The sequence below is a fragment of the Macaca fascicularis genome, chromosome 14 (genome assembly GCF_037993035.2).
Source record: "Macaca fascicularis isolate 582-1 chromosome 14, T2T-MFA8v1.1".
In the NCBI taxonomy this organism is placed as follows: domain Eukaryota; kingdom Metazoa; phylum Chordata; class Mammalia; order Primates; family Cercopithecidae; genus Macaca; species Macaca fascicularis.
In genome coordinates this window covers 1158670-1181241 of record NC_088388.1, presented here as the reverse complement: position 1 = coordinate 1181241, position 22572 = coordinate 1158670, and the positions used below count along the sequence as shown (strand labels likewise).

At 63.7% G+C, this 22572-nt stretch overlaps 1 protein-coding gene across 1 annotated transcript in view; it reads right to left on the bottom strand.

The window, feature by feature from the left end:
- The window catches only part of MUC5B (mucin 5B, oligomeric mucus/gel-forming), a 39941-nt gene that overhangs the window by 8471 nt on the left and 8898 nt on the right, over nucleotides 1-22572 (bottom strand). The window contains exons 15-33 of the mRNA XM_045372407.3: nucleotides 22342-22506; nucleotides 21969-22063; nucleotides 21740-21866; nucleotides 21234-21489; nucleotides 20670-20725; nucleotides 20175-20275; nucleotides 19784-19935; nucleotides 19058-19196; nucleotides 18868-18978; nucleotides 17719-17895; nucleotides 17117-17356; nucleotides 15159-15315; nucleotides 14620-14748; nucleotides 14244-14388; nucleotides 14099-14142; nucleotides 13812-14009; nucleotides 1139-13333; nucleotides 660-841; nucleotides 205-376 (exon numbers count right to left, since the gene is read on the bottom strand). Of these exons, the coding sequence (XP_045228342.2) occupies nucleotides 205-376; nucleotides 660-841; nucleotides 1139-13333; nucleotides 13812-14009; nucleotides 14099-14142; nucleotides 14244-14388; nucleotides 14620-14748; nucleotides 15159-15315; nucleotides 17117-17356; nucleotides 17719-17895; nucleotides 18868-18978; nucleotides 19058-19196; nucleotides 19784-19935; nucleotides 20175-20275; nucleotides 20670-20725; nucleotides 21234-21489; nucleotides 21740-21866; nucleotides 21969-22063; nucleotides 22342-22506 (14841 nt within the window). The remainder of the gene's footprint in view (nucleotides 1-204; nucleotides 377-659; nucleotides 842-1138; nucleotides 13334-13811; nucleotides 14010-14098; nucleotides 14143-14243; nucleotides 14389-14619; nucleotides 14749-15158; nucleotides 15316-17116; nucleotides 17357-17718; nucleotides 17896-18867; nucleotides 18979-19057; nucleotides 19197-19783; nucleotides 19936-20174; nucleotides 20276-20669; nucleotides 20726-21233; nucleotides 21490-21739; nucleotides 21867-21968; nucleotides 22064-22341; nucleotides 22507-22572) is intronic.

The window sequence follows — 22572 nt, the reverse complement described above, 5'->3', positions numbered from 1 at the left end:
CACCATGCCCACCATGCCCCACCATGCCCCACCATGCCCACCATGCCTCACCATGCCCCACCATGCCCGCCACGCCCCACCATGCCCACCACGCCCCACCATGCCCCACTGTGCCCCACCATGCCCCATTCTGCCAGCTTGGCTGACGGCACCCTCTGCTCCACCTGCCCCCTGGGGGAGTCCCATGGCCGCCCACGCACTCACACTCGCACTCATAGTGGAAGTCACAAGGCTGGCTCGGGTCCGACACTTTGATGGGCAGGTGCTTGTTCACGCAGGTGACGTTGGCCACGGGCTTTGGGTCCAGCAGGGCGACGCGGTTGTCACCCACGCACCTGGCCACCGTGCAGTTCTCCAGGGTCCAGGTCTCATTCACCTGCAGCCGGGAACATGCACGTCCTCACCTGGACCGGCTCACGGGACCCATCCCTTGCCCATCCCACCCCTCGTGGCCCACAGCCCCAGGTGGCCACAAGAGCCTGCCTGGGGAGGGCGGCCCCCGTGCTAGCCTGGCCCCCAGACCCTGTGTGCCTCCACCAGCTGGAGCTACTGGCGGGGGGTCACTGAGTTGGGCCTCAGGGGCTGGGCCCTGGCTGTGCCTCCAGCCGACCCAGACGCTGTGCACACAGCAGGGAAGGTAGAGGGCAGGCGGGGCTCACCTGCCGGGGAGGGATGGCATTGTCACAGCCAGGGGCAGGGGAGGGCGAGGGCAGCAGGGTGGAGGACGCTGGTGGTGGGGAGGTGGGGCAGGTGCCCTGGAAGCGGTCAAGGTCACAGTGCTGGTTGCACACAGCATAGAATTGGCAGCCGGCTCGGTCTGTCCTATTGTAGATTACTTCCCCTGTGAAGAACAACACCGTAGGAAGATAAGCCACTCCCAGCAACCGGCAAGCCAGAGTCCTGGGGGAGCGAAGGCAGAGGCCACGCAGAAGGCAGCAGCTGCTCCAGGGAGGGACCGTGCAGGGCAGAGACTGAGTGTGGCCAGTGGGGACCGGGTGTGGCCAGGGGGAGACAAGTGAGGCCAGTGGGTAACAAGCATGGCTGGCAGGGAGAAAGCAACTGGCTCCCAGGACAGGCAGACCCAGGTTAGCATAGCGTGTGGGGAAAGGCTACAGGAGCATTATCCACGTCCACTCACCAGGTGAGAAGAACTGTCCAAATGCCCTGCAGAAGCAGGGAGTAGAGAAGTGGGAGCTGGGGAAGTGAGTGGGTCTGAGGGTGGTGAGGACTGAGGAGGACACAGTGGACACGCTGAAGGCTGGCAGGCTGCTGGGGAGCACTGCGGGGGTGTGGGTGGTCCCCAGGGTGGATGAGCTGGGAACCGTGGAGCCAGTGGCTGTGGGCCTGGTGGCCGTGGTGGTCAGCACTTTGGGGGTGCCAGCTGTTCCCACAGTGGAGGAGGGGATGGCCGTAGACCTAGTGGCCATGGTCGTGGTTGCTGTAGTGGTCCGCACTGGAAGGGTGCCTGTAGTCCCTGGGCTGGAGAAAGGGGTGGCTGAGGAGCTGGGCGCTGTGGGTATGGTGGCTGTGGAGCCAGTGGCCTCAGTCGGGGTGGCTAGAGTGGTCGGCTCTGTGAGGATCCAGGTCGTCCCCTGAGTGGAAGAGGGGGTTGCTTTGGAACTGGTGGCTGTGGGTGTGGTGGCTGTGATGGTCAACACTTTGGGAGGGTACGTTGTTCCCGGGGTGGAGGTCAGGGTGGCTGTGGAGCCCGAGGCCATGGTTGTGATGGCTGTAGTGGTTGGCTCTGTGAGGATTGAGGTCTTCCCTGGAGTGGAGGAGGGCGTGGCCGTGGAGCCCGTGGCCACTGTTGTGATGGCTGTAGTGGTCGGCTCTGTGAGGATCGAGGTCATCCCTGGAGTGGAGGAGGGGATGGCCATGGAGCCAGTGGCCACAGTTATGGTGGCAGTGGTGGTTGGCTCTGTGAGGAATCCAGTCGTCCCTGGAGTGGAGGAGGGCGTGGCTGTGGAGCTGGTGGCCACAGTTATGGTGGAAGTGGTGGCTGGTTCTGTGAGGATCCCGGTCGTCCCCGGAGTGGAGGAAGGCGTGGCCGTGGACCTTGTGGCCACTGTTGTGATGGTTGTAGTGGTTGGCTCTGTGAGGATCCTGGTTGTCCCCGGAGTGGAGGGGGGCATGGCTGTGGAGCCCGTGGCCACTGTTGTGATGGCTGTAGTGGTTGGCTCTGTGAGGATCCCGGTCGTCCCCGGAGTGGAGGAAGGCGTGGCCGTGGACCTTGTGGCCACTGTTGTGATGGTTGTAGTGGTTGGCTCTGTGAGGATCCTGGTTGTCCCCGGAGTGGAGGAGGGCGTGGCTGTGGAGCCCGTGGTCACTGTTGTGATGGCTGTAGCGGTTGGCTCTGTGAGGATCCTGGTTGTCCCCGGAGTGGAGGAGGGCGTGGCTGTGGAGCCCGTGGTCACTGTTGTGATTGCTGTAGTGGTCGGCTCTGTGAGGATCCCAGTCGTCCCCGGAGTGGAAGGCGTGGCCGTGGAGCCCGTGGCCACTGTTGTGATGGCTGTAGTGGTCGGCTCTGTGAGGATTGAGGTCTTCCCTGGAGTGGAGGAGGGCGTGGCTGTGGACTTTGTGGCCACTGTTGTGACGGTTGTAGTGGTTGGCTCTGTGAGGATCCCGGTTGTCCCCTGAGTGGAGGAGGGCATGGCCGTGGACTTTGTGGCCACTGTTGTGACGGTTGTAGTGGTTGGCTCTGTGAGGATCCCGGTTGTCCCCTGAGTGGAGGAGGGCATGGCCGTGGAGCCTGTGGCCACTGTTGTGATGGCTGTAGTGGTCGGCTCTGTGAGGATCCAGGTCGACGCTGGAGTGGAGGAGGGCATGGCTGTGGAGCTGGTGGCCACAGTTATGGTGGCAGTGGTGGCCGGTTCTGTCTGGATCCTGGTCGGCCCCAGAGTGGAGGAGGGCATGGCCGTGGAGCCTGTGACCACTGTTGTGATGGCTGTAGTGCTTGGCTCTGTGAGGATCCCAGTCGTCCCCAGAGTGGAGGAGGGCGTGGCCGTGGAGCCTGTGACCACTGTTGTGATGGCTGTAGTGGTGGGCTCTGTGAGGATCCCAGTCGTCCCCGGAGTAGAAGGCATGGCTGTGGAGCCCGTGGCCACTGTTGTGATGGCTGTAGTGGTTGGCTCTGTGAGGATCCCAGTCATCCCCGGAGTGGAGGAGGGTGTGGCCGTGGAGCCCGGGGCCACTGTTGTGATGGCTATAGTGGTTGGCTCTGTGAGGATCAAGGTCGTCCCTGGAGTGGAGGAGGGCGTGGCTGTGGAGCTGGTGGTCACAGTTATGGTGGCAGTGTTGGTTGGTTCTGTGAGGCTCCCGGTCGTCCCCTGAGTAGAGGAGGGCGTGGCCATGGAGCCTGTGGTCACTGTTGTGATGGCTGTAGTGGTGGGCTCTGTGAGGATCCAGGTGGTCCCTGGAGTGGAGGAGGGTGTGGCTGTGGATCCTGTGGCTGCTGTTGTGATGGCTGTAGTGGTCAGCTCTGTGAGGATCGTGGTGGTCCCCGGAGTGGAGGAGGGCATGGCTGTGGAGCCCGTGGCCACTGTTGTGATGGCTGTAGTGGTCGGCTCTGTGAGGATCCAGGTTGACGCTGGAGTGGAGGAGGGCATGGCTGTGGAGCTGGTGGCCACAGTTATGGTGGCAGTGGTGGCCAGTTCTGTCTGGATCCTGGTCGGCCCCAGAGTGGAGGAGGGCATGGCCGTGGAGCCTGTGACCACTGTTGTGATGGCTGTAGTGCTTGGCTCTGTGAGGATCCCAGTCGTCCCCAGAGTGGAGGAGGGCGTGGCCATGGAGCCTGTGACCACTGTTGTGATGGCTGTAGTGGTGGGCTCTGTGAGGATCCCAGTCGTCCCCGGAGTAGAAGGCATGGCTGTGGAGCCCGTGGCCACTGTTGTGATGGCTGTAGTGGTTGGCTCTGTGAGGATCCCCGTCGTCCCCGGAGTGGAGGAAGGCGTGGCCGTGGACCTTGTGGCCACTGTTGTGATGGTTGTAGTGGTTGGCTCTGTGAGGATCCTGGTTGTCCCCGGAGTGGAGGAGGGCGTGGCTGTGGAGCCCGTGGTCACTGTTGTGATTGCTGTAGTGGTCAGCTCTGTGAGGATCCCAGTCGTCCCCGGAGTGGAAGGCGTGGCCGTGGAGCCCGTGGCCACTGTTGTGATGGCTGTAGTGGTCGGCTCTGTGAGGATTGAGGTCTTCCCTGGAGTGGAGGAGGGCGTGGCCGTGGACTTTGTGGCCACTGTTGTGACGGTTGTAGTGGTTGGCTCTGTGAGGATCCCGGTTGTCCCCTGAGTGGAGGAGGGCGTGGCCGCGGAGCCTGTGGCCACTGTTGTGATGGCTGTAGTGGTCGGCTCTGTGAGGATCCAGGTCGACGCTGGAGTGGAGGAGGGCATGGCTGTGGAGCTGGTGGCCACAGTTATGGTGGCAGTGGTGGCCGGTTCTGTCTGGATCCTGGTCGGCCCCAGAGTGGAGGAGGGCATGGCCGTGGAGCCTGTGACCACTGTTGTGATGGCTGTAGTGCTTGGCTCTGTGAGGATCCCAGTCGTCCCCAGAGTGGAGGAGGGCGTGGCCGTGGAGCCTGTGACCCCTGTTGTGATGGCTGTAGTGGTGGGCTCTGTGAGGATCCCAGTCGTCCCCGGAGTAGAAGGCATGGCTGTGGAGCCCGTGGCCACTGTTGTGATGGCTGTAGTGGTTGGCTCTGTGAGGATCAAGGTCGTCCCTGGAGTGGAGGAGGGCGTGGCTGTGGAGCTGGTGGTCACAGTTATGGTGGCAGTGTTGGTTGGTTCTGTGAGGCTCCCAGTCGTCCCCTGAGTAGAGGAGGGCGTGGCCGTGGAGCCTGTGGTCACTGTTGTGATGGCTGTAGTGGTGGGCTCTGTGAGGATCCAGGTGGTCCCTGGAGTGGAGGAGGGTGTGGCTGTGGATCCTGTGGCTGCTGTTGTGATGGCTGTAGTGGTCAGCTCTGTGAGGATCGCGGTGGTCCCCGGAGTGGAGGAGGGCGGGGCTGTGGAGCCCGTGGCCACTGTTGTGATGGCTGTAGTGGTCGGCTCTGTGAGGATCCAGGTCGACGCTGGAGTGGAGGAGGGCATGGCTGTGGAGCTGGTGGCCACAGTTATGGTGGCAGTGGTGGCCAGTTCTGTCTGGATCCTGGTCGGCCCCAGAGTGGAGGAGGGCATGGCCGTGGAGCCTGTGACCACTGTTGTGATGGCTGTAGTGCTTGGCTCTGTGAGGATCCCAGTCGTCCCCAGAGTGGAGGAGGGCGTGGCCGTGGAGCCTGTGACCACTGTTGTGATGGCTGTAGTGGTGGGCTCTGTGAGGATCCCAGTCGTCCCCGGAGTAGAAGGCATGGCTGTGGAGCCTGTGGCCACTGTTGTGATGGCTGTAGTGGTTGGCTCTGTGAGGATCCCGGTCGTCCCCGGAGTGGAGGAAGGCGTGGCCGTGGACCTTGTGGCCACTGTTGTGATGGTTGTAGTGGTTGGCTCTGTGAGGATCCTGGTTGTCCCCGGAGTGGAGGAGGGCGTGGCTGTGGAGCCCGTGGTCACTGTTGTGATGGCTGTAGCAGTTGGCTCTGTGAGGATCCCGGTTGTCCCCGGAGTGGAGGAGGGCGTGGCTGTGGAGCCCGTGGTCACTGTTGTGATTGCTGTAGTGGTCGGCTCTGTGAGGATCCCAGTCGTCCCCGGAGTGGAAGGCGTGGCCGTGGAGCCCGTGGCCACTGTTGTGATGGCTGTAGTGGTCGGCTCTGTGAGGATTGAGGTCTTCCCTGGAGTGGAGGAGGGCGTGGCCGTGGACTTTGTGGCCACTGTTGTGACGGTTGTAGTGGTTGGCTCTGTGAGGATCCCGGTTGTCCCCTGAGTGGAGGAGGGCGTGGCCGCGGAGCCTGTGGTCACTGTTGTGATGGCTGTAGTGGTGGGCTCTGTGAGGATCCAGGTGGTCCCTGGAGTGGAGGAGGGCGTGGCTGTGGATCCTGTGGCTGCTGTTGTGATGGCTGTAGTGGTCAGCTCTGTGAGGATCGCGGTGGTCCCCGGAGTGGAGGAGGGCATGGCTGTGGAGCCCGTGGCCACTGTTGTGATGGCTGTAGTGGTCGGCTCTGTGAGGATCCAGGTCGACGCTGGAGTGGAGGAGGGCATGGCTGTGGAGCTGGTGGCCACAGTTATGGTGGCAGTGGTGGCCGGTTCTGTCTGGATCCTGGTCGGCCCCAGAGTGGAGGAGGGCTTGGCCGTGGAGCCTGTGACCACTGTTTTGATGGCTGTAGTGCTTGGCTCTGTGAGGATCCCAGTCGTCCCCAGAGTGGAGGAGGGCGTGGCCGTGGAGCCTGTGACCACTGTTGTGATGGCTGTAGTGGTGGGCTCTGTGAGGATCCCAGTCGTCCCCGGAGTAGAAGGCATGGCTGTGGAGCCCGTGGCCACTGTTGTGATGGCTGTAGTGGTGGGCTCTGTGAGGATCCCAGTCGTCCCCGGAGTAGCAGGCGTGGCCGTGGAGCCCGTGGCCACTGTTGTGATGGCTGTAGTGGTCGGCTCTGTGAGGATCCAGGTTGACACTGGAGTGGAGGAGGGCATGGCTGTGGAGCTGGTGGTCACAGTTATGGTGGCAGTGTTGGTTGGTTCTGTGAGGCTCCCAGTCGTCCCCTGAGTAGAGGAAGGTGTGGCCGTGGAGCCCGTGGTCACTGTTGTGGTGGCTGTAGTGGTCGGCTCTGTGAGGATCCAGGTTGACGCTGGAGTGGAGGAGGGCAGGGCTGTGGAGCTGGTGGCCACAGTTATGGTGGCAGTGGTGGCCGGTTCTGTCTGGATCCTGGTCGGCCCCAGAGCGGAGGAGGGCATGGCCGTGGAGCCTATGGCCACTGTTGTGATGGCTGTAGTGGTCGGCTCTGTGAGGATCCCGGTCGTCCCCAGAGTGGAGGAAGGCGTGGCCGTGGAGCCTGTGACCACTGTTGTGACGGCTGCAGTGGTGGGCTCTGTGAGGATCCCAGTCGTCCCCGGAGTAGAAGGCGTGGCCGTGGAGCCCATGGCTACTGTTGTGATGGCTGTAGTGGTTGGCTCTGTGAGGATCGAGGTCATCCCTGGAGTGGAGGAGGGGATGGCCGTGGAGCCAGTGGCCACAGTTATGGTGGCAGTGGTGGTTGGCTCTGTGAAGATCCTGGCCGTCCCCGGAGTGGAGGAGGGTGTGGCCGTGGAGCCCGTGGCCACTGTTGTAATGGCTGTAGTGGTCGGCTCTGTGAGGATGGAGGTTGTCCCTGGAGTGGAGGAGGGCATGGCTGTGGAGCTGGTGGCCACAGTTATGGTGGCAGTGTTGGTTGGTTCTGTGAGGCTCCCGGTCGTCCCCTGAGTGGAGGAAGGCGTGGCCATGGAGCTCGTGGCCACTGTTGTGATGGCTGTAGTGGTCGGCTCTGTGAGAATCCAGGTTGATGCTGGAGTGGAGGAGGGTGTGGCCGTGGAGCCAGTGGCCACAGTTATGGTGGCTGTGGTGCTTGGCTCTGTGAGGATCCAGGTGGTTCCTGGGGTGGAGGAGGGGTTGGCCGTGGAGCCAGTGGCTGCAGTCATTGCGGTTGTGGTGGGAAAAACTTCAGTAATTTGAGTAGTCCCTGGAGTGGAGGAGGGGATGGCTGTGGAGCCCGTGACCACTGTTGTGATGGCTGCAGTGGTTGGCTCTGTGAGGATCGCGGTGGTCCCTGGAGTGGAGGAGGGGATGGCTGTGGATCCCGTGGCCGCTGTTGTGATGGCTGTAGTGGTTGGCTCTGTGAGGATCCCGGTTGTCTCCAGAGTGGAGGAGGGTGTGGCCGTGGAGCTGGTGGCCGGGGTGCTGGGGCAGCGGCCGTAGTTGCAGCAGAACACACGGATTTCATAGTTGAAGCACATCTTGAACTTCCCCACCTGCTGATGGTTCCTGCAGACCAAGCCGAAGTCCAGGCTGCATTCCACGACCTGGCCCAACTCCCGCAGGGGCACACCAGGCTGGGCCTGGGCACGGCACTCAAGGCCCAGGGGCTGCTCACAGACGGCCCCTCCAGCCCCACGGATGTTGGAGTAGGTCTCCAAGTCCCCGCCAGAGGGCCCCGACATGGGGTAGCTGTAGTCCAGCCAGTCTGACCAGGCACACTGGGGCTCACAGCCCGTGGACACCACCGGGGTCGTGGGGGCCGATGTGGGGCTGCTGGGCAGCAGGGTCGAGGTGTGGGTCTCACTGGTTGTGGCCGTGGCCGTGGTCCTGGAGGTGGCCGTGGTGAGGCCCGGGGTGGTCTTCCCTGGAGAAAGGGGTGACTCAGTGGTTCTGCTGTGAGTGTGAGGACTGGACGGGGCTGGAGTCGAGTGTGGGGTGGTACCGGTGGTTCCTACTGGGGTGTGGGAAGTCACCGTGGATGGCTCTGTGATGTGGGTGGTGCCCGAGGTGGCCGTGGAAGTCCGGGCTGTGGGTACCGTGCGGGGACTCTCGGGGAGCTGGGATCGTCCATGTGTGGTGGCCGTGGTGGACAGCACTGGGGGTGTATGGGTGGTCCCTAGGGCAGAGGAGGGAGCCACTGTGGTGCTGGTGGCTGCAGGAGTGGTGGCCGTGGTGGTCAGCACTGGGGAGATGGGAGTTGTCCCTGGAGTGGAGGAGGGGGTGGTGGTGGAGCTTGTGGCCGTGATTGTCGTGCCCGTGGTGGCCAGTGCTGGGGGTGTACCAGCGGTCTGTGGGCTAGAGGTGGGTGTTGCCATAGAGCCAGTGGCCACAGTTATGGTGGTGTTGGTCAGCACTGTCGGGGTGTGGGTGGTCCCTGGGATGGAGGAGGGGGTCACTGTGTAGCCGCTGGTTGTGGGTGTGGTGTTTGTGGTGATAAGTGCTGTAAGGGTGCTTGCAGTCCCTGGGCTGGAGGAGGGGGTGGCTGTGGAGCTTGTGGTGATGGCCATGGTGGTCAGCACTTTAGAGGTGTGAGCTGTTTCTGAGGTGAGGAGGGTGGCCGTAGAGCCAGTGGCCTGGGTTGTAGTGGCCGTGGTGGTTAGCGCTGTGGAGGTGTGGTTGGTCCTTGGAGTGGAGGAGGCGTGGGCTGTGGACAGGGTGGCCGTTGGTGCGGTAGTCTGTGCTGTGAGGTTCCAAGTGGTTCTCAGGGAGGAGGACGGGATGGCTGTAAAGCTGGTAGCTGTGGGTGTGGTGGCTGTGCTTGTCAGCACAACAGGAAGGGTGGATGCAGTCCCTGGACTGGTGGAGGGAGTGGCTTTGGAGCCAGTGGCTGTGGGTTTTGTGGCTATGGTGGTCAGCAATTCTGAGGTGGCAGCAGTTGCTGGGGTGGAGGAGGGGGTGACTGTGGAGCTGGTGGCCACAGTCGTGGTCAATGTTGTGGTTGGCTCTGTGAGGATCCAGGTGGTCCCAGGAGTGGAGGAGGAGGTGGCCGTGGAGCCGGTGGCCACAGTTATGGTGGCTGTGGTGCTTGGCTCTGTGAGGATCCAGGTGGTCCCTGGGGTAGAGGAGGGGATGGCTGTGGAGCCCGTGACCACTGTTGTGATGGCTGTAGTGGTTGGCTCTGTGAGAATCACGGTGGTCCCTGGAGTGGAGGAGGGGATGGTCGTGGAGCCCGTGGCCACTGTTGTGATGGCTGTAGTGGTTGGCTCTGTGAGAATCCAGGTTGACCCCAGAGTGGAGGAGGGTGTGGCCGTGGAGCTGGTGGCCGGGGTGCTGGGGCAGCGGCCGTAGTTGCAGCAGAACACACGGATTTCATAGTTGAAGCACATCTTGAACTTCCCCACCTGCTGACGGTTCCTGCAGACCAAGCCGAAGTCCAGGCTGCATTCCACGACCTGGCCCAACTCCCGCAGGGGCACACCAGGCTGGGCCTGGGCGCGGCACTCAAGGCCCAGGGGCTGCTCACAGACGGCCCCTCCAGCCGCACGGATGTTGGAGTAGGTCTCCAAGTCCCCGCCAGAGGGCCCCGACATGGGGTAGCTGTAGTCCAGCCAGTCTGACCAGGCACACTGGGGCTCACAGCCCGTGGACACCACCGGGGTCGTGGGGGCCGATGTGGGGCTGCTGGGCAGCAGGGTCGAGGTGTGGGTCTCACTGGTTGTGGCCGTGGCCGTGGTCCTGGAGGTGGCCGTGGTGAGGCCCGGGGTGGTCTTCCCTGGAGAAAGGGGTGACTCAGTGGTTCTGCTGTGAGTGTGAGGACTGGACAGGGCTGAATTCGAGTGTGGGGTAGTACCGGTGGTTTCTACTGGGGTGTGGGAAGTCACCGTCGATGGCTCTGTGATGTGGGCGGTGCCCGAGGTGGCCGTGGAAGTCCGGGCTGTGGGTACCGTGCGGGGACTCTCAGGGAGCTGGGATTGCCCATGTGTGGTGGCCGTGGTGGACAGCACTGGGGGTGTATGGGTGGTCCCTAGGGCAGAGGAGGGAGCCACTGTGGTGCTGGTGGCTGCAGGTGTGGTGGCCGTGGTGGTCAGCACGGGGGAGATGGGAGTTGTCCCTGGAGTGGAGGAGGGGGTGGTGGTGGAGCCTGTGGCCGTGATTGTCGTGCCCGTGGTGGCCAGTGCTGGGGGAGTACCAGTGGTCTGTGGGCTAGAGGAGGGTGTTTCCATAGAGCCAGTGGCCACAATTGTGGTGGTGTTGGTCAGCACTGTGGGGGTGTGGGTGGTTCCTGGGATGGAGGAGGGAGTCACTGTGTAGCCACTGGTTTTGGGTGTGGTGGTTGTGGTGATAAGTGCTGTAAGGGTGCTTGCAGTCCCTGGGCTGGAGGAGGGGGTGGCTGTGGAGCTTGTGGTGATGGCCATGGTGGTCAGCACTTTAGAGGTGTGAGCTGTTTCTGAGGTGAGGAGGGTGGCCGTAGAGCCAGTGGCCTGGGTTGTAGTGGCCGTGGTGGTTAGCGCTGTGGAGGTGTGGGTGGTCCTTGGAGTGGAGGAGGCGTGGGCTGTGGACAGGGTGGCCGTTGGTGTGGTGGTCTGTGCTGTGAGGTTCCAAGTGGTTCTCAGGGAGGAGGACGGGATGGCTGTAAAGCTGGTAGCTGTGGGTGTGGTGGCTGTGCTTGTTAGCACAACTGGTAGGGTGGGTGCAGTCCCTGGACTGGTGGAGGGAGTGGCTTTGGAGCCAGTGGCTGTGGGTTTTGTGGCTATGGTGGTCAGCAATTCTGAGGTGGCAGCAGTTGCTGGGGTGGAGGAGGGGGTGACTGTGGAGCTGGTGGCCACTGTCGTGGTCAATGTTGTGGTTGGCTCTGTGAGGATCCAGGTGGTCCCAGGAGTGGAGGAGGAGGTGGCTGTGGAGCCGGTGGTCCCTGGGGTGGAGGAGGGGTTGGCTGTGGAGCCAGTGGCTTCAGTCGTTGCAGTTGTGGTGGGAAACACTTTGGTGATTTGAGTAGCCCCTGGGGTGGAGGAAGGGATGGCAGTGGAGCCCGTGACCACTGTTGTGATGGCTGTAGTGGTTGGCTCTGTGAGGATCCAGGTGGTTCCCGGAGTGGAGGAGGGGATGGCTGTGGATTCCGTGGCCGCTGTTGTGATGGCTGTAGTGGTCAGCTCTGTGAGGATCGCAGTGGTCCCCGGAGTGGAGGAGGGCATGGCTGTTTGAGTGGTGGCCAGAGTTGAGGATCCTGTTACTGCTGGTGACTTGGTGCTCCAGGTTGCAATGGCTGTGGAGGCAGTCACTGTGGGGCTGGTGGCCCCCATGGAGGTGAGTCTGGGTGCCTGTGTGGAGGAGGTGGGCGTGGGGGCGGCTGTGCGGGGGCAGTGGCTGTAGTCGTCACAGCAGAGCACACGCACATTGTAGTTGAAGCACATGTTGAACCTGCCTGTCTGGTCCTCATTCTTGCAGATCAGCCCCGTCTCCAGGCTGCAGGTCAGCACCTGCCCGATCTGGTCGATGCTTACCTCGGGGTAGTTCTCCGCCCGGCACTCTATGCTCTTTGGTGCCCAGCACATCTTGCCCCCAGCAGCCCTGATGTTTTCAAAAGTTTCCATGTCCCCGCCTGCGACCCCTGAGGTTGGGAAGTCCACGTCAAACCACTCTGTCCACTCACACTTCGGTTGACAGCGGGTAGTGCTCTGGCTAGTGGTGGTCTCAGTCAAGCGGCTCAGTGTCGTCTCTGTCCTGGGGGTGCTGGTCTCGGCCTGAGAGGTGAACAGTTCGCTCGAGAGTGTCGGCGCCAGGCTCGTGGTCAGCGGCTGTTTGGAGCTGGAGCTGGCTGTGCCTGTCAGGTGAGCTCTGGAGGTTGCCATTGTCGTTGGGGCTGGCGTGGGTGGCTGTGAGGGACGCCATGTGCCCGAACTCCCCGTGGTCCCTGGCAGGACTGAGTGTGTTGGAAGGTTGGATGTGGCCACCCCTGGGACAGTGGGTTCTGTGGAGCCTGCAGGAACCGTGGGGCCTCCTGTGGTGGCTGTACCAAGGGTGCCCGTGTATCTGGGGGATGTCAGTCCTTTTGAGAGGGTGGGGACTGCTGTGGTGCTGGTCACCCCCAGGCTACTCGTTGACTGCAGCGTTGAGAACAGGACCTGGGTGGTGGTGGTGGTGGTGGTGGCCGTCTCCAGCGATGTGGCCGGTGGTGGGGTCGTGGCTCGTCCCCTGCAGTGGTCGGCGCTGCAGCACAGGACCCGGATCCTGTAGTTGTAGCACATCTTGAATATGCCCTCCTGCTCCCAGTTCCTGCACACCAGGCCGAAGCGGACGTCACAGTGCACCTTCTGCCCTACCTGAGCCAGGGGCCAGTTGGGGAAGCTCTCGGCCTGGCACTCTATGTCCTTAGGCTGCTCACATAAGTGCCCTCCTGCAGCCCTGATCTTATCGTAGGACTCAACGTCCCCTCCAAGTTGTTCAGACTTGGGGTAGTCCTCATCAAACCACTCTGTCCACTGACACCGGGGCTGGCAGGTGGTGGTACCTGGGGCCAGGGAGGTGACCGTCGTGGGGCCTGAGCTGGACCCAGTCTGTGAGGTGAGGGCTGCTGTTGACCGGATGCTTGGGATCACCCACAGGGTGGTCTTTTCGGTTGCTGTGGTCTGGGTAGGGGTAGGCACAGCAGGCTCCGTGCTGGCACTGAGGGAGGGCTGGGGGCTGGTGCCTGGGGCCAGGGAGGGGCCACAGGGCACGTATTCACAGCAGAGAACCCGCAGCTCATAGTCGTGACAGAGCGGGGGGCTCTGCTGGCTGTTGGCGCACATCAGCCCCCTCACGCGGTCACAGTCCACCTGCTGGCCCAGCTCTCCCAGTGGCATGTCGGGAAGCTGCCCTGCCCGGCACTCGATGTCGGCTGGCACAGGGCACACCTGGTACCCTCTCTGCCTCAGGTTTTCAAATGTCTCGAAGTCTCCGCCTCCCAGACCAGGCTCTGGGTGGTGCCCGTTGTACCAGCTGGACCAGCGGCAGACCTCGCGGACACACACAGTGGAGACTGGGAGGGCCGGGCCTGCAAGGGGTGTGGGAGAGGGGTCCTGGCTCAGCATCCTCCAGTCCTGGCCTCACAAGGTGGAGGGGCCCCAGAGGACCCTTGTCCCAGGGCTGGCCCTGCCCCTGTGGGATACTGGGGACCCCAGGTGCCTGCCTTAGCCTTGGTTAGAGCCGTTTCTATATGAGGGACTGGAGCCTGGCAGCCTGGCCTTGAGGGAGTCGGCCAGCTGGGATAGGCCATGCTGAGGGATGGGACGGAGTCTGGGAAAGCTTTACTGCCCCCCTGGGTTATCCCATCAATCATCGTGCAGAGGCTTCCTGGGGAGCCCCTGAAGACACGCAGGGTGTTGTGGGGGCTGTGCACCCCTAGACAGAGCTCGGCAGGTCAGTGGATTGGGACTGTTGCTACCATTCAGGGCACCTGCATCAAGAGCCCAGGGGTTCCCTCCTTGTCACCCAGACATGACCGGGCCTCAGGAGAGCCAGGCAGGGCTTACTTGTCGTGGAGTGGGGGACCCAGCTAGTGGTGAAGGTGAATGGCGTTGTGGCCGGAGTTCCAGGACATGCCACAGCCTTCCTGACGATGGTGCCGTTGCTTCCACAGATGGCGATCAAACAGGCACCAAGCCCATCGGTGGTGTTGTAGATGACGTCCTGGTAGCCGTAGGTCCTGTCCTCATAGGTGCAGGTGCAGGCTGGGGATGGACCCGGCAGAGTCACCCGGTGCCTTCGAGCCCCTGGCCCCGGCCCTCACCACTCCCCCACCCCCCTGGCCCTTCCTTACCCTCAAGGCTGTGAGCGCACTGGATGCCACTGGGCGTGCAGTTACTGGGGGTGGGGGAGAGGTGAGCTGAGGGCCTGGGGGGCAGCCTGAGGGGCCTGCTCCCCAGCCCTGCACCCCCAGCGCCGCCCACTCCCCACCCCCTCACCAGCTCTGGCAGTTCTCCACTGTGGGGACTCTTGCGCCAACGTCATAGTAGTTTCCATCCCTGTCGTAGCAGCCACACTGGGCCACGCACTTCATCTGGTCCTCATTGAAGAAGGGCTGGCTGGGTGGGCACGTCGGGTAGCAGCCTAGGGCCGGCAGAGTGAGCAGAAGACTCACCAGGGCCCTTAGGTCTCTCCAGCCAGGGGCGCCATGCTGTAGGGAGTAGCCGCCCCCTACCAGCCAGCAGGGGCCTGCCCCCAAGGCTTGCATTGTACAGTTTAAGGGAGCCTACACCCCGTCCCTGGGGAACCCCGGCCCCCCACATACACTCGGGACCCCAAGGATAGGAGGCTCCATCCAAGAAAGGTTCCCCTCACCTTCCAGGCCAGGCAGGTCCACCAGGCAGTGCCCACTGGGGTTCCGGCAGGTTTTTAGGCAGGGTGCCCCGCAGGGCTGGTAGTGCCACTCACAGCCCCCGTGTGGGTTGTAGAAGTCACAGAACAAAGCTGGGGCACAGAGGGCGGAGGTTAAGGAGGCGCCCACCGGCCCTCACCCTTGTTGTGAAGGGCAGCCCCCACCCCGGGTGTGGGGGCCGGTGTCCCCAGGGCCAGACCCAGGCTTGTCCCTGACATGCAGGGTCTTGGGCCAGGTGGTGCCTCACCTTCCCCTCACTCCCCAGCCCTGCCCTTGGAACTCCTGTCCCCCAGGAGCCATCTCGTGCTGGGGTGACCTGTCTGGTGGTTTTGCACAGGTCTGTCTCTGTGCATAGGAACGTGTGCACTCACATGGAGGCACATGCGTGTTGGATGTCTGTGTGCGGCTCAGGCCCGGGTCAATGCACCTACAGAGGCTGCCACACCTCCTCCCCCGCCCCGGGTGCTCCACCCTTCAGCACCACGGACAGAGCCCGACTCACGGCAGGTGTCCGGAGTCCGCCAGGACACACACAGGCCCGCGTCGTGGCAAGCCTGGGCGTAGGCAGCCACAGCCGTGCAGAAACACTCGCAGTCACCACCCGAGTCACAGGCACACGCGTCGTTCACGCAGGCCTCGTAGTACTTGGTGGAGTCAACCTGGGGGTGAGGCCAAGGTGCAGCTCAGCTGGGCCAAGGTCCCCCCCCGCCAGGGGGCGGCTGGCCCAGGGCCAGTTGCTGGAACCATTTGTATTTCAACACCCCCCGTGGCAGCTCTCTGAGCTCCCTGACTCCTGGGTCCTGGAATACCTCAGAGCATGCCCCAAATCGGAGCTGCCCCAGCACCACTTCTCCAGCCCACCTGTGCCCTTTTCCAGCTATATCCCTGCCCACCTGCCCAACTGCACACCTGCCCACCTATGCACCTGCCCATATGCCCACCTGTGCACCTGCCCATCTGCCCATCTGTCCACCTGCCCACCTGTGCACCTGCCCATATGCCCACCTGTGCACCTGTCCATCTGCCTGCCTTCACATGTGCTCTTTGGATGTTTCTATCACGTGGATCTGGTCATGTGGCCCACAGGTTTCAAACCCACGTGGAGGATAGCACCCCTGCTCACCCTCTGCCCTCACCCCCACCTCCCTCCGCTGCAGTTGTACTGGCCTCCTTTCCACTTGGGGGCCTTCCCTCCAGCCGACCCAACCCCATGGTGACCTCCACCCAGGGCCCTCCAAGTCCGAGCATCCAGCCACCCAGTGCCCACCACACTGCTGTCTCCTCTCGAAGCTCTATGAGGGTCGGCCTTGTCCCCTGGGGTGACGAGGGGTCACTGGGGTGAGCCCAGAACATGCCAGGCTCTTCCAGGCACCCAGTGAACGTGCACTAAGGAAGGAGCGGTCACTTCCTTTCCAGACCAGCCACGTAGGGAGCTGAGCTGTGAACCTGTCCTGACCATTGGGAGCTGCCTGCTTCCTCGAGGCAGCCCACACCCCTTCCAGGCCCCATCTGAACCTGGCTCAGCTTTGTCAGGCCACAGGACCTTCCAAGGGGACACCAGCTGCCTTCTCAAGAGGGCAAGCGGCGGCCAACATGAGAATCTTCAGGGCCTCCCACGAGCGAGTGTGCTCACTGCTGCCCCTATGCCAGCCCCTCACCTCAGCTCCTAACCGCCATGCTGTGTGCCTAAGTGGGCACTCAAGTCTTCCTTAAGATGACAGGAAACTGCTTTTTGGTTTTTTGGTGTTTTGTTTTGAAACAGAGTCTCACTCTTTTTGCTCAGGCTGGTGTGCAGTGGCACGATCTCGGCTCACTGCAACGTCCTCCTCCCGGGTTCAAGTGATTCTCCTGCCTCAGCCTCCCGAGTAGCTGGGATTATAGGCACCCACCACCACACCCATCTAATTTTTGTATTTTTAGTAGAGACAGGGTTTCACCATGTTGGCCAGGCTGGTCTCGAACCCCTGACCTCAGGTGATCCACCTGCCTCAGCCTCTCAAAGTGCTGGGATTACAGGCGTGAGCCGCTGCGCCCAGTCAGGAAACTGCTTTTTGGAAGTCTCTGCTTAAGGCTGATCTGTGATTCCTCCCGGGCTGGGCGGGGAGCCAGGCTGGCGTTCCAGTTTGTGCTGAGGATTGGGCAGGTCTAGGGATCACAGAGGAGGGTGGCTGGGGCCACATCGAGGGCTACCCCTCCCTGAGAGCCTCTGGGTGTGGCTGAGGCTGTGGTCAAGGGAGTGGCTGGGAAACAGCCGAGATGGCTTCATGCCAGGGGCAGGAGGCACAGGTGCGGGGCTGATGAGAGACCCAGACTTGGGACCTGACATCCAGGACTGTGTGCCGTGGGACATGGTCAGACCCTCCTTGGAGCCCTGCTGTGTGCCCAGAAGACCCAGTTCTCGGCGGGAAGGAAGCAGCTGCCGTCCCCACCAGACCCTGCCTGCCAAGACCAGAGCCCCACCTGGGAGCGGCAGGCGGCGAAGGTAGGACTGTGGAGGATGCTGCACTGCTTCTGGGCCCAGGACTTGCGGAAGGGGTTGGCCGTGCAGGGGTCCTTCGGCGCCAGGGCGTCTGGGCAGGACGGGGAGAGCTTCCAACTGTTCCCAAACTCCAGCGCGTCCCCCACCACGGACCGGCTACGCGTGGCAAAGTCATTGATGGCATGGTCGTCGAAGTTCCCGCACAGGCCGCAGACCCTGCCCTGCAGAGGCAGCAAGAAAGTGGGGCCCTGGAGCTGGGGCCACAGGCACCCGTGGGAGGCAGCACAGAGCCTGCCCTGGGGTCCAGAGCCCTCGGGGGATGGAGGGAGGGCAGCCGGTTCCCCAGGCAGTGCCCGGTGAACTTGCAGGGGACAGGTGTGCAGTGGGTCCGTGCGTGGGCTGCTGGGTGGCACCTGCTCCCCTGTAAAACCCTCTGCCCACTGTGGAGGCCACAGGCAGGGCCCTCACCAGCCAGGCTCATGTACCCACAGGTCAGTGAGTCCCACAGGCCCCACCGGGCACTGGGGTTTCTCTTGCTGTGAGAGGGTCCTGCAGGGCCGAGGAGTGCACGGCCCGAGCTCACCTTGTAGTCCTGGTGCAGTCGGATGAACACACTGGTCTTCCGGTCCCAGGACACGGCCATCCCGCGGGTCTCGATGACCAGGAAGATCCCCATGTAGCGGATCTTGTAGGGCGGGTCCCCACCCGGCCCCCTCGCCACTGCCTTAAAGGCGCCCTCCTGGAGGATCAGCTCGTAGCTCTGCAGGGGAGGCAGAGGCGGCCAGAAGCTGACCCTGTGGCCCCCGGGGAGGGGCCTGAGACCCAGGGATGCCCCACCCAGTACAGGGCCCTGCAGGTGCGCACGGGCTCTTGGCACAAGGGGCTGTCATTAGGAACGAGCTGGGTCCACGAGACCCTCAGCGGAGGTTTGGCAAGAGGCTGGCCAGGAAGTGCTGGGAACAGGGGCTGCCTGGGAACGCTGGGGCCTCACGGGAGCAGCAGAGGCCGCAGTGGGCCGGCTCCACCCCACCCTGCTCCCTATCCAGTCCTGCATGCAGCCCCCACACCCTCACACCAGCCTCCCCGATCCACTGTGGTCCTCAGCCCCTCTCGCCATGTGCAGGGAGTGTCCCGGCCAGTGGCTCTTTCTCGGGGAGCTCTGGCCCCCCTTTGCTGGGGTGGGTGTCTCTGGGTGTGGCAGGGTGAATGGTGGCTCCTGAAAATGTCTGTCCACATACAAAGTCCCAGAACCTCGGCCTGGGGCCTCATTGGGAGAAAGCGTCTCTGCAGATGGGATTGAGTGAAGCATCTTGAAATGAGGTCATCCTGGACTACCTGGGGGGCCCTAAATCCAAGGACCAGTGTCCTTCCAAGAGACAGAAGAGAAAAACAAAAACAAAAAGAGAAGACAGACACAGACACAGCAGGAGGTCACAGGCAGCCGCAGCCCAGGGACGCCTGCAGCCCATGAAGCTGGGAGAGGCAGGAAGGACCTCCTCAGACCCTCAACAGGGAGTGTGGTCCTACCCGCCTGGATCTCTGACTTCCGGCTCCAGGACTGAGAATGCATTTCTGTTGTCTAAGCCCCCTGGTTTGTGGCTGTTTGGAACAGCATCCCGGGGCCAGGACACTGCTGAGAACCTGTGGGTGCAGCTGAAGCCTCACGAAGCTTCCCTGGGGGCCGGCTCGCTGGCTGCAGGGTCAGGGGGCTCACAGCCGGGGCCGCTCTCACCTCCACGAAGAGCTTGATGGCCTTGGAGCAGGTGGTGCCGGTGGTCCCACAGGGGATGTTCTCGGTGACGATGCGGAAGGTCCCGTGGGTGGCGTCGTCCCCACAGTAGTCCTGGGCCAGGAAGAGACAAGCTGCTGGCCGCGGGCCGGAGCGTGCCCAGCCTGCAGGAGCGGGCGAGGGGGCGGCGTACCTGGGCCAGGATGTACTCGCAACTGCCTTCAAAGCTGTAACGCTCGCCATCAAAGGTGATGAAGTGGCCATCCCCGTAGGCCACGCAGGTGCCCAGGCAGAGCCGGTGGCTGCACTCCCACCTCCGGTTTCTGCAGGTGCTGCGAGGGGCCAGGGACGGTGCCTGCTCACAGGAGCCTGCCCTCCTGGCCGTCCTGAGACCCGGCACCCAGGCCTGTGCAGGTCAGCACACGGCCTCAGCCTCCCCAGGCCCAGTCTGACCCGTCCTCGGTGGAAGGGGTGAATGCAGTGAATTCACTGTGAATGCAGGGCACGCAGCCTCACCAGGCTCCTGGTAGCGCCACTGGCCCTAGGCCACCTTCCAGAGGACGCACAGGACGGCCCATGGCTTTCCCAGCAACTCTGTCTCCTGTTACGACCCCATCTTGCCCTGGCCAGCTGGCCCCTGCCCTCCCCACCCACTGCCCTCCCTGAGCCCTTCCCTCCCCGCCCGCTGCCCTCCCCACCCACTGCCCTCCCTGAGCCCTTCCCTCCCCGCCCGCTGCCCTCCCCACCCACTGCCCTCCCTGAGCCCTTCCCTCCCCGCCCGCTGCCCTCCCCACCCACTGCCCTCCCTGAGCCCTTCCCTCCCCGCCCGCTGCCCTCCCCACCCACTGCCCTCCCTGAGCCCTTCCCTCCCCGCCCGCTGCCCTCCCTGCCCGCTGCCTCCGAGGGACCCACGACCCACCAGGTGTTGCAGTCGACCCTGATGGTGTCTCCAGGCTTGTAGGTGGCCTCGTTGTGCACGCAGGGGCAGTCCTCCTCGGCGATGCAGCCCCCACTCCCATCTGACACCAGCCCCGGGGGACAGACACAGCCGGACACGCAGTGTGTGCTGAACTGTGGGGCCCAGGCAGGTACCAGTCAGGGCCGGACACCAGGGTAGGCAGATGCCACTCACCCTCTGGGACAGGCGCACCCAGTGGCCCCCAGGGCAATTCACGGGCCGGGGCGGAGCTTCCGGGTGGGTAAGTGTCTCCAGGACCACCAGATCCCTGGGCTCGGGAGCTGGGAAAGCTGGGACCCCTTCCCTGCCCACCCCTCCCTGAAGCACGGGACAGCCAGGGCCAGGAACTCACACAGCCCACGTCCAGCGTGTGGCAGCTCCGGAGGCACTCGGCCCCAGGGGTGCCCGCCAAGCTGTTGCTGCAGTTCAGGTACACCATGGGGGCCACACACCCTGGGGGCAGAGCTTGGTGGGAGGGGTTCTGGGGAAGGGCAGCCCTCGACTGACCCTGGGCAGCCCTGAGCCTGTCCTGCTGGCCAAGCTAGCAGCCCCCGAGCCAAAGCTTCCATGAAACCTGCAGCCCCCAACCCCAGGACACCCCGGCCACACTGCGGGGCAGAGACCCATTGGCTCCTCTGTCCCTGGCGTGTCGGGGCATGGGTACCTGTGGCAGAGCCCAGGTGAGGACTGACCTGGTCCGGCAGGGCTCAGGTGGGGTGGGGCGAGTCGGGGCGAGGCGGGGCGGGGCTGTGCGTGGCTGTGCGTGGCGGGGCGGGGCTGGGCGAGGCGGGGCGGGGATGGGCGGGGCGGGGCGGGGCTGGGCAGGGTGGGGCGGGGTGCCATTTACCTGTGCTTTTCTGCAGAGAGGCTCCTAGGCAGCTCAGCTTCCCACCCTCACACGAACTACAAGAGATGGACGGCCCGGCCTGGACCTGCCGCCCTCACCCCACAGGCCCCACCCCCAGGCTCCCGAGCACCCACAGAGCGCTGGGCCTCCCCAGCCTGGCTTCCTCCTCGTGAGACCGGACAGTGCCTGCCACTGTTCGCTGGGAGGCGCGTGGGTAAATACACACAGGTGGGCGACAAAGCAGCCAGGACCCTGCGGTTAGCAGCAGCCTTTGAACCCAGGGTGGGAGTGGGGGCCACCCACCTTTCCTGGCAGGGGCTGCTGTTTGGACCCAGCTGAGAACAGCCAGCAGGCGTCCTCCCAGGGCCACCTCCACTCCTGGCCTCTTTCCCAGCCGGGAATTTTCTCTTTAGAATGTGCTGGGTCCACCCTGCGCCGCCCTCCCCAGCCTGGCCCCTCGTGTCTCAGAACCCTCGTGGGGAGGCACAGAAGCCTTCGGGGAGGGCGGGAGGTGGCTTTGAGGAGCACTCAGGGACCTGCTTTCCCCCCTGCCCAGCCCCTTACCACACAGCGCCTTCGTCGTGCACGACCTCTCCAGGAGCCAGCACGGTGCCGTGAACGTAGCAGGGGCACTCCCGGGCGGGCACACAGGCGCCCGCGTCATTGAGGAAGGTGCCCGTGGGGCAGGTGCAGCCGTCCACAGGCACAAAGGAAACGCTGCAGGTGACGTCGGCCTCACTCAGGCCTCGGCAAGTCGGCTGGCAGGCGTCCACCACGTAGGCATAGCTCTGGGACTTGGGGCAGTTCTGCATGTACTTGGCTATGGTCGGTGGGGCCAGGGAGGACAGGTCAGCGGCCGAGCAGCCTGGCCAGCCCCCGCCCACCCCATCTTCAACTCAGCATCCCTGTCTGTGATGTGGTGATCGCAAGGATACAAGGTTTTTGCGAGGCTGGGATGAGGAGGCACAAAGCTCTGGGCTGAGAACCGTGTGAGTGACGGCTGCTGCCGGCCAGGGTCCCCCGCACCCCACGCAGCGTGGACACATCCCCCCTCCAGTGCAGGCACTCACTGCAGACGCCGTCCCTCCAGCCGCTGAGCTGCACGCCCTTGGCGGCACAGGCGTGCACATAGGAGGACAGCGCGGCGCACAGGCAGTCCTCGCTCCGCTCACAGTTGCAGGTGTCAAACAGGCAGTTCTGCGGAGGTGGGCGGGCGTCGGGGTGTCAGGGACCCCAGCCCGCCAGGGCTCCCCCACCCATCCCACCCAGGGGTAGGGATCTGGCCTCACGGCCTCTTACCGAGTGGAAGGGCTTGGGGTTGATGACGGAGTGGCAGCGCGAGAAGGAGCCGGTGGGGTCAGTCAGGCGTGAGCACCAGTGCCGGGCGTAGTTCTCTGTGGGGAGGACCCGGCCCCATCTCCATGCCCTGCCACAAAGCCCACACCCCCAACACACAGGCCTGCACCCCCTCAGCCTGGGGAACAGTGAGCTGGAATTTGGGGCTTACCTGCCGCGCCTTGGGGGATTCTGGCCGCCTGGTCCCAAGCACCTCGTCCCGATGCCTCCCACCCGCCTCCATGGGGTCCCCAATCCCACCCGTGGCCCAGGGGACAGGAAGGTGCTAGGTGGCACTTGAGCCTGGGGTGACTGTGGGGGTGGGGGCCAGGAGTACCATTCTCCACGCTGAGGGAGCAGGGGTCCTCAAAGCTGTTCCTGGCACTGGTGCAGGCGGCCTGGGCCTTCCAGGTGTTGGCGAAGGCTGCGCCTGTGGCCTCCACCACCCCACTGAGGGCTGCGAAGTCGTCAGCCTGGTTCTGGTTGAAGTTCCCACACAGGCCTGCGAGCCAGGGTTGGGGGATGTCAGCAGCCGCGGTTGGGCCCACCCGGCTCCCGCCCCTGCCAT